Raw genomic sequence first — 15,174 nt, forward strand, 5'->3', positions numbered from 1 at the left:
GGAGTCTTATCCCTTCTCCCCACTCTTCCCAATGGAACAAGCACTCCTGGGTAGAAGCAACAGGAAAATGCAGCTGAGGCAGGGGAGGGGAAAGGAGGCATAGAGGTTATGATGAAGGAATTCTATTTCTATAGTTTGATGAAAAAGAAGGAGTCTGTGTCCTGCCTGATTTCGGCTCAGCTGGAGGGCACACTGAAGGTTATTCGGAGAGGCAAGTTTTGGAGAAGAGGGAAAGAAGAGTCATGTTCTCATTTTTGTTTATATCCCCCTTTATTGTCAGACTTCACATTTACTACATAGTAAAAAAAGGTTACCAAAGTAGTGAGCCAGGAGGCCCTATCATACTCAAGGAACCCTGGGACTAAGTGCATGCGTTTTTCTGTTTTCAATGCCAAAGCAGCACACCAGAGCACAGCAGCACATCTGAAGCAACCCTATCTACTACCGCCCCCTGCAATCCTGTTTGTGTCAAAGGGTGTATATTTTATCACCTAAGGAGTGGCCCACCAAAGCATAAAGCATGTCTGTGCTAGAGGAAAGCTAACTCAGGTGAAGCTGCAGAGTGAGGATGCTCACATGCTTCTTCTGGTCACTGTGGCAAGACATGAATTACCGCATCCATGGTGTCTGCTAGAACTGCAGGGGATCATTACCACACACAGCATAAAAATTGAGTAAATTCACCTCAGTACAGGAAACCAAGTGGGAGAATATAAAAACACAAGAAACATCTTTCCTTGAATAGCAAATGTGGGAAAAGGTGCAGTGGGAAGAAAGCACAGGCCATGAGGATGGGCATTCACAACAGGGAGGAAACCCAAAAAGCGAGCATGTGGCATGCACAAGGACTAGCATCCTGCTGGATGACGCGCCAGATGATCAAAACAATAGAAATATCCACAAGTGAGTAGAGCTGTTGGTGCCAAATGAGAAGCCAAGTCAGGGTGAGCACTGCTTATACAGAGAGCTCATGCCAGAAGTCACACTTCTCTAGTCTGTTGCTAGTTGCTCTTGATGCTGTGAGGGCCCTTTAAAACCAAATGCCATTCACTTTAGTCTACATTCCTCAATATTGGATTCTTAACATGAGGTTTACCTTATAAGGGAGAGTCACCCCACGGTTAGCCTTATTTACTGTAGTTTCTGACTGTAAAGTAGGATTAGTAGGCTTTCTGCAGAGAGTGCTAACTTTTAAATCTTTTCAGTCCCCCTGAAAGCTGTATAGATATCCCTAAAAGTAGATTTTGTTTCTCTAAATTCATGTTCTGAGTTTCTCCTACCCCTACACTGGCAGGTTATAAGCCATTATGAGCCACACTCATTCTAACACTCTAGGCTCTTATAAACTGCTAGTATTAATTTCTTAGCATCTGCATTTTATTTTAATGAGAACCCCCTAGGCTAAAAAGTCAAGCTCTATAATCAAGTAGCATTCCTCTCCCCTGTAGCTGAGCACCAACTTCTACTGAGATACACAGAGGATGTGAGGACATGGCCCTCTGTGTACACTTAGATTACTGTTGAGTTTTCAGTGTTGATGAACAGTGGTGGAGTGGTGGGCACATGCTCACTGACTCAGAGACTCTTTTCTGTACAGAACCTAGGCTGCCTCCATCTCCCCATTCATTTCCATGGATGTCATAGATACAGACTAACACAGCTGGACTCACATGAGAGAACTGACTATGAAGTGGTTTCTCAATCTGGAAGTAGTAGCAGTAATAAAATATAGCAGCAATTAAGCACAATAAGGTATATTATCAGAAAAGGGTGCAAGGATAGATGAAAATTAGGAATCAGGGAGTTATGAGGCTTCATAGTTTAAAGAACTCATGGCTTTGCAATCAGGATCAAAAGTAACAGAAAGAAGATAATTACTACAGAGCTGGTTGCAAGGACAGACTTTTTTCACCATCTTCCCTGAAGCACAAAGAGAGAGCAGTGTGTTAAAGAAGTATCAGTATAATCTTTATATGAAATGTCCAAACAGCACATAGAAGCCCAGCAAGAGAAAGCAGGAGGGGACAGATGGGTAGGACCTGGCAGCCCTAGATGAAGAGACAAGTCTAGGGACAAGTCTAACTGGCTGTGAGTGTTAACACAGTTGTCAGCTGGACTGTGAAGTCTGGATGACAGATGTTGAGCTTTTACACCTCATCTTTATTTCTAAAATGAAATGTGACATTCTGGAGGGAGGAACAGGTCTAACTGCTTGAATTCCAAATACCAAGCAGTACTTCCATTGACCATGTCCTACTTCCTGTTTCTCCTGCTGGGTTGTTACAAAGCATTTAAATCAGTACCACTGTTACCCTTTAAGTTGATTTAAAACTGGCTGTTTTATTTCCACATTCTAGACACACATTCTCCCCCCCCCCAATCCATATACCCCATCCCTTCCATAATTTTAAAAGTATGTGGAAAACAAGCAACCTTTAAATATAGATAGAGCATTAAGCCAAGCCGTGCTTCCAAACTATTTTGAGAAGATAGGATTAACGTGTCCAAAACAAGTAACGGACCATACCCTTCTTCCAAACACCCGTTTTCTTTATATATATTTTAAAACATCTGCCTTCTAGGATTTGTCCAGCAGTTTTGCATGCCCTATCATCATGCACTTTCAACAGGTATAGGTCTTCATTTAGACTGAAAGGGAAGTGGTAAGGTTTACCACTTCTAATCATTTTCAGATCAATACTGCCTAAACTTAATAGTATGCTGTAAGACACAGAATTAAGTCAAATGGTGGGTAGGTATCAGACTTCACAGAAAGAAGCTCTGGTTTGCCTTCTTTCTTTTCAGACATATCAGATTGTGGATCACAGGACTGGGCACATTTTACTGCAAAATACCCATCATATTATTAATGTCCTTTCATCTTTGTAGCTGGACATACAAATTAAATGTTTATTCAAGTGTGCTAATAACATGCATAGTCTGAGCTAGTCTAATCAAAAAAACTATTGATAGAAGTATACCCAAATCATGCATGCTTGGAAACTATCAATATGGGCAATGGCTTCCAGCCACTTTGTTGAAGAGCTCAGCCCTGGACCACTGGCATGTGTGGGAATGTGGTAAAAGAAGGCTGTAGGTAGAACCAATCCATGACTAACATGTCAGTGAGGGAAACAGGTTAAATCTAATACACAAAGGTACAAGAGAACAAAGCAGAGTGTAAATTCTTCCCACCATGAAGAGGCCAAAGGCAATCTGAGTCACATACAGAAACACTGATGGCTTTAGCACATGCATTTAAAAAGCACTTTAATAACCACACCAGAAGTTTGAGGCCTTAACTGATTGTCATCCAAAACTCTAACAAAGTTCTTTTTCTTTCTTGAGTTTTTTCTTTTTAAAATTTTTCTTCCAATAAACTCTGGGTACCTACTAATACCAGACAGGTTTTTGCTAATCACAGGGAATTGAGAGTTTTCTAAGTAGCAGCTGTTTCTGTGGACAATATCTTATTTAAACTGTACAATAGCCTTAGGAAGCAGGCACTGATTTCACTCCTTACAGGGAGAGGCCAATACAGCGCAATTTGGTCCTGGGCTGCCACTTTCTTCTTAAGATTTGTTTTTATTTCATGTGTATGGGTGTTTTGCTTGCATGTATCTTTGTGGACCATGTGTGTGAAGTGTCCCAAGGTGAGAGTGGGTGCTGGATACCCAAGAACTGGCATTATAGTTGTGAGCTATCATGTAGGAGTTGGAAACTGAACCTGAGTCCAATGGAAGAGCAGCCAGTGATCTTAACTGTTGAGCCATCTCTCTAGTTGCACATGTACCTTTTGTGGTTTGTGCTTTTGTGAGTGGGTACATGTGGAGGTCAGAGGAAACCTCAGGTGTCAGTCTTCATGAACCACCCACAGTCTTTTCTGAGGAAGGGTCTCTCATTAGCCTGGAGCTTGCTGACATAGTTAAGCTGATCTGCTCATGAGACATAGGTTCTTTTTTTCTCCAACTTTTCTAGTACTAGGACAGCCCAACTTTTTAACTTAGGTTGTAGGGTCAAACTCAGGTCCTCAATCTGCATGGCAAGTATTTTACTGAGGTATCTTTCAAGCTCCTGCGCCTTATTTTAAATCAGAAAATGATGAAGTTCTACTAATACTTAATATTAAAATGATAAATTTCACTTGCAGGTACTTGGCTTTGGTCTTTAAAAGCTGGGCAGTGGTGCTTATGCCTTTAATCTCAGCACTTGGAAGGCAGAAACAGTAGGGTCTCTGTGAGTTTGAGGTCAGCCTGCTCTACAGAATGAGTTCCAGGACAGCCAGGATCATACAGAGAAACCCTGTCTTGAAAAAACAACAATAACAAAAAAGCTTTGTACGATAACTATACTAAATATTCTTTGAACTATTTAATCTCATGGAGTTGGTAACAGAGGTGAAGAGATTTCTAGCATCTCTTTAATCTGCACATGTTTCGGCTTAACTGAGAAGATTTCAATTCATATTTAAAAGAATGGAAAACAAGGTAAACTTTTACCTTCCATCAGGATCATGCATCAGTGGTCAAAATGATTCCTGTCCTTTTTTTTTTTTTTAAATTTTAATTTTGAGATAGGGACTTGCTACACAGTCTACTCTGGCTTCAAATTTACAATCTTTGCTTCTCCCTCCACAGTATGGGAATCATGAACACCACCACTCCTAATGTCAGGGCAATGAGACAGCACTGAGTATGATTGTGTATTGCAGTCTTAATATAGATGCTAATATAGAATAGATCTAAAAGAGGCAATTCTATCTGGAAGTTAATTTAAAATCTATAAAAACCCACTGCTGTCTCTGTATCTTTTTCTATAATTAACACAGGGACCCAAACTTCTGAGGGTAATATTCAGCCAGGCCACTGAGTAGATGAGATATAAAAGAGACAAATGAAAATGGACTGCGTGACAATCAGATCCAAAGCAGCAGAAAAACAAGGACAAGGAAGGAGTAAAGGTGTTACACACAAAGAGCCAAGCAGGGCGTACTCAGAAATCGGGTCCTCCTGCCACCAGGTTTGAATGTCACCTGCTCAGATGCACAGTTAAACTTCGCACAGCCTGTGAGAAGGGAAAAGGAAAGAACAGAGAGGAGAAGAGACAACACAACTACAAGATGTTAGCGCTTGAGGCTGGAGTGGTGACACACTGGATGGCATGTGGAAGAGGGAGATCTATAAGGAAGTCAGTCCATCTGTTGCATGAGACAGACACCAAGCCTCCCCCATTGGCAGAAATGAAGCTTTTTTCATTTGGAACAACGTTAACAACTTTCTGTTGTTTCTTACTAATTACTCCCATTAGCTGGGGGGAAAGGAAGGAGGGAAATTGAATGTCTAATTTCTATGAAATTGTGCTAGAAGCACTTAATTATCTGTAGGTCTGTTCTCCAATTCCTTTCTACCCAGACACCCAATTCATTACTTTTGATTTTTTTGTTTCACTATTATAGCCCAATTTGGCCTCAGCCTCATGAGTACTAGAACTAAAGGCATGTTCCATAATGCCCAACTTTCCTTTCAATTCTAGTTTTATTCTTTTATTTTTTTTTATTTATGTGTATGAGTGTTTTGCTTGAAGATATGCCTGCACACTATATGTATTGCCCACAGAGAAGAGAACAGATCCCCTGGGGTGGCTGTGAGCCTTTGTGTGGATGCTCTGAATGATCTCTCCAGCCCCTCTTTCCAATTCTCACATAACTTTCAGTTTCAAAAGCTCTCTGTAACAGTAATGTTATGAGCAACAAAACCAAAACATTATTTTGGAAAGTAGAATATGGATTAAAAATTTGATCTTAGGGTACTCCTCTCTTGGGAGTCCCTCTAACTTTCTGGAATTTTCTTATTTTTTTCTTAATAAATCTATGTTCACAATGGACTAAAAAAATAGATTTTAGCGTTAATCATTTTAGTATGCTGCTACCATGCTTAGAAGTTTAAAAGCAGATTGGCTAGGGCTGGGCAGTAGTGGCACAAGCAGAAGGATCTCTGTGAGTTCAAGGCCAACCTTGTCTACAAGAGCTAGTTCTAAGATAGCTAAGGTTGTAACACAGAGAAATCCTGTCTCAAAAAAAATTAAAATTAAAAAAAAAAGCAGATTGGCAAAACAAACAAACCAAAACCAAACCAAACCAAACCAAAACAACAACAACCAAAAAAAAACCCAAAAAAAACAACTAGCAACGCCTCAGAATTTAGTCCACAAAATCTTGGCTTAGTGTTAAAGGTTATGGTCTAAATCATAAATAAGTTATAATTCATACAGGCTGGACGTGTAATAATCACCCTTTGAAAAGAAGCTATTTCAGAACCGAGTTTGATGATTTATACCTATAATTCTAGCACTTGGGAGGCCGAAGCAAGAGGATTGCTTGCTAGGAGTTCAACATTAGCCTGGACTCCACAGTGAGTTTCAGAACATCTACTCCAGGCTACAGAATGAGGTGCTGTCTACACAACAAGAACAACAACAAAACAACCCAAACAGCAAGAAGCTATTTTACCACGTCTGGAAGCAAGGAGGTCAGTGACTCTAATCATTAGGCAGCTTTCCTGCTCAGTCTCTTTCTCTTCAGCTGATGACAGAAAGTTACTGACCTTGCTTTTGTTCTAAGTATGGAAGTATTTCTATTTTAATGTTTCTAGGCGATGGTGGTCACACTTTGAATTCTTACCTTGACCTGGAGCAGAAAGGCTTGGTACTGAAATGGCACCATCACTGGTGAAGGCTGAATAGAGGTTGTCACTGGAAGGAGATGGCTTAAGAGGCTGTAACAGCTGGTTGTGTCCAGTCTCTGGGGTGTTGCCTGGGGGGTGGAGGGTCTGCTGGGGGTGTAAGACTGAAGTTCCACTCTGACCAGACAGGTTACCTGGTGAAAAATATAGAGGTTTGAAGAAACATGGAGAAGGAACTAAGGATGTATTTCAATTCACTAAGCAGCCATGAAATACTGGGCTTGATTCAGCACCACACAATCCAGGTGTGGTGGAGTATGTTATAATCCCAGCATTTGGGAAGTATACGAAGAATGATCAGGAATTCAAGGTAATCCTTGACTACACAGTGAGTTTGAAGCCAGTCTGGGATTATCTTCAATCAATCCATCAACCAACCAATCAATAAAACATCAAGAAAGAATAAGAAAAAAAATACATTATATAAACTTCCTAATATATTTATTGTTTCTGATTCCTCTTTCTCTTGAGTGGTAAATTTAAAAACAAAACAAAACAAAAACATACAAACTAATAAACAGACAAATTCTTATTGATATGAAGGTGAGAAGCATAAGATGTTTATAGATATAAGGCTATGTATATGAATAGCTACTCAAGAATGATAACTTAAGATAATGCAGAGCTCACTAGCTTGGCCAGATTGAAGTGTAAACTAGAACATGCAATAGATATGAAGATTCCATTTCTACTTCCATAGTTACATAGATATTAACACTGACTAATTAAAAAAAAAAGCCTATTTCTAGGGTCAAAAGAGGTTCGAAACACACCAGGTATAGAAGAGCCAAAGTAGGAATATTGGAAAGTCAAACTCCTAAAAAAAAAAGACACAGGGGGGAAAGTCAAAATCCTTTGAAATTTAATTAAAAGTTAACAAATGTTCAACAGGTTATGAGAGAAAGAAACACAGAATGGCTGACTAGACTTGGCCCAGGGCTTCTTACCTGAAAGCTGTGGACTTTTATTGCCCAATGAGCTGCTGCGACTAGATTTACTGCCTTTGCTTTTGGTAGGTCTCCTTCTTCTCCCTGACAGAGGAGCAGCTGGGGGAATAATGACAGCTGGAGGAACCTTGCCCAGTTTGGTATACAAAGATTCAATTTCATGTTTCTGGCGACTCTGCAGGTCCTGAATTTCTTTAAGATGTCTATAAAAGATAACCAAATATGGATAAAAATATAGCCACTATTGTTCAAGTAAGAGTTAAATAATATTCCTAAATCTTCATTCAAGTGCTTATGTAGCTATCAACCCTTTTCTTAAATGTGCTGTGAGATTCTAGTTTGACAATTCATTTTGCTGATCTCTATATACAAGGCACATTTCAGTAAACTCTTAGCCTAGATAACAGCATGTTAAAGAAAAGAAAAAACTGAAGCCATACAAAGCATAGGTAAATTTGTTACTGTGATCCAGGTGATTAATAAAACTATAAACATAATTATACATTATAGTGCTATTATTAGATTCATGTTATATACTAACAAACAACCAAGAGTCCTTAGTTATTAACAGAACTGAAGAGATGGTTCAGTCATTAAGAGCACTTTGTCTTCTTGAAGAGGACCTCGATTCAGTTGCCAGCACTCACATCCCAGCTAACAACCATCTATGTAACTCAAATTTCAGAGAATGATACTGTCTTCTGTCCTCCATGGGCACCAGGCATGCACATGGTACACGTATATACATGTAGGCAAAACACTTGTACACATAAATAAACATCTTTCTTTAAAGGTGTCACTAACAAAAATAATGTAATAATATAATGGTGCTAAGGAACCCCAAAACTAGAAATGCCATGGGTGCTGATGAATACAGGATAACCCAATAAATGATGAATCAGGTTAATTGTAGCTTTTATGTGTTACTTTCTGTTTAAAAGGAATGTGAGATCAGAATCTGTATTGAAATGCTTAAATACCAGACTTGAGATACAATATCTGCCACTATTTTACAGGGAAAAAATTACTTACTTTTCTCTTAGTCGTCGCAGTTCTAACCTTAAGTCTTCATCTTCAATGTCCGACTCATTGTCACTACTCATGTAAGAGGAGTTGAATGAATTACTAAGGCTCTGACTTAGATTCTGGAGGGGAAGGCTCTTTGAACACAGGTGAGGCGGAGACTGTGGACTACCTGACCCATCCTCTGCACCCCTACTAAGAAAGGCAGCCTCCAGGTCAGAAGAGGGCCCGTTCAGATGGGAAGGCTCTGCCAGCTCAGGCTTCTCCTTCTTTGGTATCACAACAGGACTAACAGTTTGTTCTGAATCTCTGAAAGGAGGAGAGGTCACTGGTCCCTCTTTTTTGAGTTCTGTGACCTTGTCCTCAGTTCTTGAAACAGAGAAACGACCTACTTTGTTTGCTGTAGTTGTCACCTGAAAACGTCCAACCTTGGTAGGCTGCCCAGTTTCTGACTTTGCTTCTGGGGCAGGTGTTTTCGGGATGCCATCTGGCACATCTAAGGAGATGCCAGGAATGGTTATTCCATTAGGCTCTGGCTTTACCAGGGTACTCTCTGGACTACTACTTGAAAGAACTGATGACTCTGATGTGCTAGATTCAAAATGAACCGACTTTGTATCTTCTGACCTATTTTTACGCTCTTTCTGAGCATCATCCGTTGTAACTGAAACCTGATAGAAAAGAGAATGAAGTATGATTAAAAATGATGTCCCTGGCTGGGGTAGTGGCAAATAACATTAATCCTAGCACACCAGAGATAGACAGATCTCAGTAAGTTCAAGGTTAGTGTGGTATTCCAGGCTTTCCAAGGCTATATAATAAAACCTTTTCTGAGAGACAGACAGACAGACAGACAGACAGACAGAGAGATAGAGAGAAGAAGCAGAGGAAGAGGAGGAGGAGGAGGAGGAGAAGGAGGAGGAGGAGGAAGAAGAAGAAGAAGAAGAAGAAGAAGAAGAAGAAGAAGAAGAAGAAGAAGAAGAAGAAGGAGAAGAAGTTGTTGTTGTTCTTTATTTGTAGCATGGACAGTCAAAAGAAGGATTGCTTCTGATATAACTCAGTTGGCAGAATGCTTGCCTAGTATGAAAGAGGCCCTCTGGTGAGATCCCTAGCACCAAGTAGACCAGGGTTGGTGATGCATGCCTGTTATCCCAGCACACTTGTGGGCGGGGTGGGACAGGGGATGAGGGTGAAAGAAGGATCAACTTATTTGCCAGTGAACCAGTGGAATTTCTTTTCATAGCCTCGTCAATCATTGTAAAGTAAACTAAACACCACTACAGAGACAGCACATCAGTACTGAGATGCACAGTCTCAGTGCCTGATGAATCAATGATTCATTTTTACCTCTCATGTGAAACAACTCAAATTCATGTCTCAGTCAAATTATAAATAACAGGTTACAGGATCATGAATGTTTCTTATGAATAAATTATACCCAACAATATTAAACTTCAGATTCATGACAGGGCTTGTTCATCATATAAACTCAGTCCATTCCAAACTCTTAGAAGTTTGTGAATTAAGAGTTATCACCTATAATTCCCAACTCCAAGGACTATCACCAAAATTATTTTGAAGTGATTGTGAAAAGTTTCATTTGTACCATGAGCCAGAAAACTCACTGGTTAGACCAAGTAGGGAAATAAAATGTAATATCATTTGATGTTGAATTCACTTGAGGACTGAATCCTAAGAAAAATATCTTAAATATGTAAACTATTTTAGGCATAAATATATAATATTTCTTTTCTTAGTGTGTTGGAAAATTACTCTCATTTTATTTTTACTTTGAAAAAGGACCTCACTAAATTACAAGTATAGACTTGAATTCACTCTGTAATCCCAGGAAGACATCCTGCCTCTGGTTCCCAACCAAGTATCTGGAAACAAAGCCCATGCCACCAGGTTTGGCTAAAATTTTATTATATACCTTGGCCCCAATAGAGATGACCAAAGCAAGGAAAATGATCATCTTACCTGAAATCGTCCCATCTTAACAACACCAGCTCCTAAACTAGTTGCTAGGACATGGCCTTCAGTGGCTTGAGAAACAAAAAGACAGAAGCAAAATTAATATTTCTTTCCAGTTTCTTTGCAATCCCATCAGAAATATGATATTAAAGATTCTTTTTCCACCCTTCAAGACTGTCTGCTACTTCAGGTTGACCATAAACTTGATCTTTCTGGGACAGTCTCCCGAGTGTTGGAATTACAGGTGTGCAAAACAGCTAAAGATTTGTTTTTAAAAATTTTAGTTATTACTATGGTTTGTTTATGATGTCTGCATGTGAGTATGGGCATGTACATGTGAGAGGAGAACTTTTATGACTCAGCTCTCTATTTAAGCAGGTTGTCAGGCTTGTGAGGCAAGTACCTTTAACCATTGATTCACCTCACCAGGCAAGATCAGTTCGTTCGTTCTTTCACTCGTTCACTCATTCATTAATGTTTTTCAAGATAGGGTTTTTCTGTGTAGTCCTAGCTGTCCTGAAACTCACAGAGATCTGCTTGCTTCTGCCTATCGAGTGCTGGGATTGAAGGCGTGCGCCACCAACGCCAGGGCAATTTGTATTTTTAAAAACACACACATAAACAATTCATTTATTGTGTGTGTATATGTATGCACACTTCACACAAGTATGAATATGTGTGGAGGTTAGGATGACAACCTGTGGCAGTTAGATCTCTTTTCTCACTTCATGAGTCTTGAAGCTCAAACTCAGGCGGCAGCAGGAATTTCTGTCTGCCGAGCAAACATACTTGTAGGTGGAGGCTGCTTGTTCGTTTCCCAGCCACCCAGACCCAAAATAATCACACAGAAACTTTATTATTACAATACTGCTTGGCGTATTAGCTCATGATTCTTATTGGCTAGCTCTTATATCTTAAAATTAATCCATTTCTATTAATCTGTGTATTGTCACATGGTGGTGGCCTACCATTAAGGCTCCGTCCGGCATCAGGCATCTGTTTCCTATAGCAGCTACATGGCTTCTCCCTGACTCTGCCTACTCTCTATCTTTCCCAGCCTGGCTATCTTCTGTTAAGCCATTAGCCGAAAGCAGCTTATTAACCAATGGCAATAAAACATATTTACAGCATACAGAGGGAAATTCTACATCACATACTGGCCTTTCTTGATATTATAGATCTGTGGACTACAACTTTAACAGATATTACTAAATTGACTATCAGAAGCTTTCTCCAATGATACTGAGAAATGTTATTGCTTATAGTTTTGTTTTGAATTTTTATTAAGTTATTTTCATATCGCATGTCTTTAATCGCAGCATTTGGGAAGCAGAGGCAGACAGATCTGAGGTCAAGGCCAGCCTGTGAATTCCAGGACAGCCAGGGTTACACAGAGAAACCCTGTCTCAAAAAACAAAACAAAACAAAATTATTTCTTTGTATCATTTGTCAGTCTGTGTTGAATTTTAGGAACTCTTTATATTACATAGTGAGACCTTGTCTCATAAAACAACAAAAAAAGTATTTTCCTATTCTTTTACTCAAATGTTATTCTAAAAGACTACTACTGCCTACTCTGGGCTGTGTTTCAGATTTAGTAACTCGTTCCTAAATTAGAAAACTTTGATTCTGCTTACTGCCCATTTTTACAAACACATTTTATTGGAACACAGCCAAGCTCCTCCATTTATATATTATGAATTACTGTTAGTTTGAAGTATGATTTTTAGAGACTGGTGACCTGAAAAGCCTTTGAAAAAAAGTTTCAATTGGGCATGGTAGCAAATGCCAGTAATTATAGCACTCAGAAGGTGGAAGCAGGAGAATCAGAAGTTCAAGGTAATTCTTAGCTATGTAGTAAATTTCAGGCTACTCTAGGCTACATAAGGCCCTCCCTATTAAAAACAAACAAACAAGAAAACAAACCAAATGGTTCTGGACTCTGTTCTAGACAGTTGAGGGGAAAAGGATAAATCTGTGTTCTATAGTATTTCAGGAGGTTTTACTATTTTTTTTGAGTGTGCCTCAACTACACAGAAAAATAGGTTTATGATATTTTCATACATACATACACTTTGATAATTTTATACTGATATTTTCTGTAGTGATATTTTATAAAGTTTCATTTGTGTTTCATTTAGAATTTTAACTTGACTTGACTTTTCCAACTAAACTGTATTTCTACACAGTGTTACAACTGTAGGTTACCTGTAAATTGACTACCCTCCCTCTTTCTTCCCTCGAGACAGTGTCTAGCTTTGTAGCCAGGCTTACTTCTGGCCTTCTGCTCAAAATTATTCTGCCTCTGCATACTGAGTGCTAGGATTCCAGAGGCACACCACTACACTTGGGCTCACAAACTACTTTTTATAAATCTACTTACATTTTAAAATTAATCTCTTATAGCAAGGTTCTTGCCTAGCTAATAAAAAATGATTTTATGCTATGAAACCATACAATGCTTATTATATGTACTTCTTCACCCCAATAATCATTCAAGACTCATTAATGAACTAAAATTTCCTGTTTTAGATACTAGATAACTAATATTTCCTCCTCATTCAGGAAACCACACAAATGTTATATATAATAGTCTAAAGTGCACAACATTCTCAAAATTGTATCTTTAAAAAGTAAACAGTCAGGCAGTGGTGGCGCATACCTTTAATCCCAGCACTCAGGAGGCAGAAACAGGTGGATGGATCTCTGTGAACTCAAGGTCAGCCTGATCTACAGAGTGAGAGTTCCAGGACAGGCTCCAGGCTCCAAAGCTACAGAGAACCCCCCCTCCGCTCTCCCTCCCTCTCTCTCCCTCCCCCCCTTGTGTGTGTGTAAAAACTATATCAATTACACGTAGAATTTGGCTTGATAAAATGAAAGTAAGAAGGGGTATCTCACCATCCTTTTGAGGCTGTGTTCCTGCTTCTGTAACTGCTGTTGAAGCCATCGTGGACACAGGCTGCAAAACACATACACACAGATACCACAGAATCTTCAGTTTTAATCATTCTTACAACTTTTGCCTTGTCACTTTTTCTCTGGTCTATGTAAAATGGCAGAAAGATAGTATATATGAAGAGATACTTTTGTTTAGTGTAGTGTTTTTTTCTTTTACAACCTAAAGGTCTATATCAAGAGGCAGCTTTTAAGAAGAAACATTGGATCTTAACTCTTTACTGCTTTCTCTTACTTAACTCTTTACTACCTTTTTACTCACAGAATTTAAAAAAGAAAAAAAGAGTGTCAGCAGAACCAAGAAAAAGGCATTGGATTCCACAAAGGCTGAGTTACGTACCTTTTCATATGTAAGTTTATTTTTTTATATCACTTGTCAGTCTGTGTTGAATTTTAGGAACTCTTTATATTACACAGAGAGACTTTGTCTCATAAATCAAAACAAAAAGTATTTTCCTATTCTTTTTCTCAACATCACTCTAAAAGACTACTACTTCCTACTCTGGGTTGTGAGCTGCTAGGAACTGAACTGTGGTCTTCTCCAAGAGCAGGAAGTGTACTTAACTGCTGAGCCATCTCTCCAGTCCCTTTAACAAGATATTTAAATAGTATAGTTTAGATATTTACTGAAATATATATGGTTTTTTTGGAACAGGGTTTCTCTGTGTAGTGTTGGCTGTCCTGAAATTTGCTTTGTATACCAGGCTAGCCTTCAACTCTGATCTCCCTGCCTGCCTCCCATGTGCTCGGATTGAAGGCCTGTAATACTACAGCCTGGTTGGAAAGTAGTTTTAACCAAAATACTGTCACAGGTGTTTAACCTCTTCCAAAGCTTAAATACAAAATTAGTAAAATCAATATAATCTACCCAGAGGTAAAGAAGTAAAACAAAATAAGCATCTCTGATATCTTTTCCATAGTTACATGGGGGGTCAGAGTTATTTAATCTTTTAATAGTCTGCGCCATTTCTGTTGACAATGACTGAATAGGAAGAATTAGGTATTAATCATCTATATTATAGTTTGTGCTCTAGAAAACAATTCGAAGAGATTTGTTCAAGGCTTTAAAAACTTACACCAACAGCAGATGTCAAGGTAATAGTCTCTGGACTAAGTGTTCTTCTCAATTGAGCATCAAGATCTTCTAATGGTTGCTGGGACTAAACAAAAAACAATTACAGTACGATAAGTTGTTTAGTAGCTTTAGTCACTATATATAATTAATTTACACATAACACATTATTTTATGCTTTAGATCACAACACAGTATTTGCCGTAGTGTAACACGATAATTTATCAGGTTGTCAGTCTATCAGTCCTTAGGGATTTATACTTTTGTAGATTCAAAAATGATCTTATCTTCTATGCTTAATGTTAGGGAATTTACTGTCTTCTATCTAAAAACACATTCTGAAAAGTGTATCACCAATTGTTAGATTATTTACCAGTCTCATATTCTTTCTTTTTAAAAAACATGTTTCTTTGCTGTGTAGTTCAGGCAAGCCATCAAGGTACAGTAACATTCCTGGTTTAGT

At 38.8% G+C, this 15,174-nt stretch overlaps 1 protein-coding gene across 17 annotated transcripts in view; it reads right to left on the minus strand.

Moving 5' to 3' along the window:
* The window catches only part of Wnk1 (WNK lysine deficient protein kinase 1), a 118,716-nt gene that overhangs the window by 4,077 nt on the left and 99,465 nt on the right, over positions 1-15,174 (minus strand). For 6 of the 17 annotated variants that reach the window (XM_041634796.1, XM_041634753.1, XM_041634834.1 and 3 more), the window contains 9 exons: positions 14,716-14,799; positions 13,583-13,643; positions 10,691-10,755; positions 8,720-9,381; positions 7,688-7,890; positions 6,680-6,874; positions 4,972-5,064; positions 1,879-1,920; positions 166-192 (listed from right to left, as the gene is read on the minus strand). In XM_041634796.1, the coding sequence (XP_041490730.1) occupies positions 166-192; positions 1,879-1,920; positions 4,972-5,064; positions 6,680-6,874; positions 7,688-7,890; positions 8,720-9,381; positions 10,691-10,755; positions 13,583-13,643; positions 14,716-14,799 (1,432 nt within the window). The remainder of the gene's footprint in view (positions 1-165; positions 193-1,878; positions 1,921-4,971; positions 5,065-6,679; positions 6,875-7,687; positions 7,891-8,719; positions 9,382-10,690; positions 10,756-13,582; positions 13,644-14,715; positions 14,800-15,174) is intronic. The other 11 variants (XM_041634877.1, XM_041634885.1, XM_041634824.1 and 8 more) reach the window with 7 other exon arrangements.

The sequence above is a fragment of the Microtus oregoni genome, unplaced genomic scaffold, assembly GCF_018167655.1.
Source record: "Microtus oregoni isolate MIOR12 unplaced genomic scaffold, Mior012 000002F_ref0000024, whole genome shotgun sequence".
Lineage (NCBI taxonomy): Eukaryota > Metazoa > Chordata > Mammalia > Rodentia > Cricetidae > Microtus > Microtus oregoni.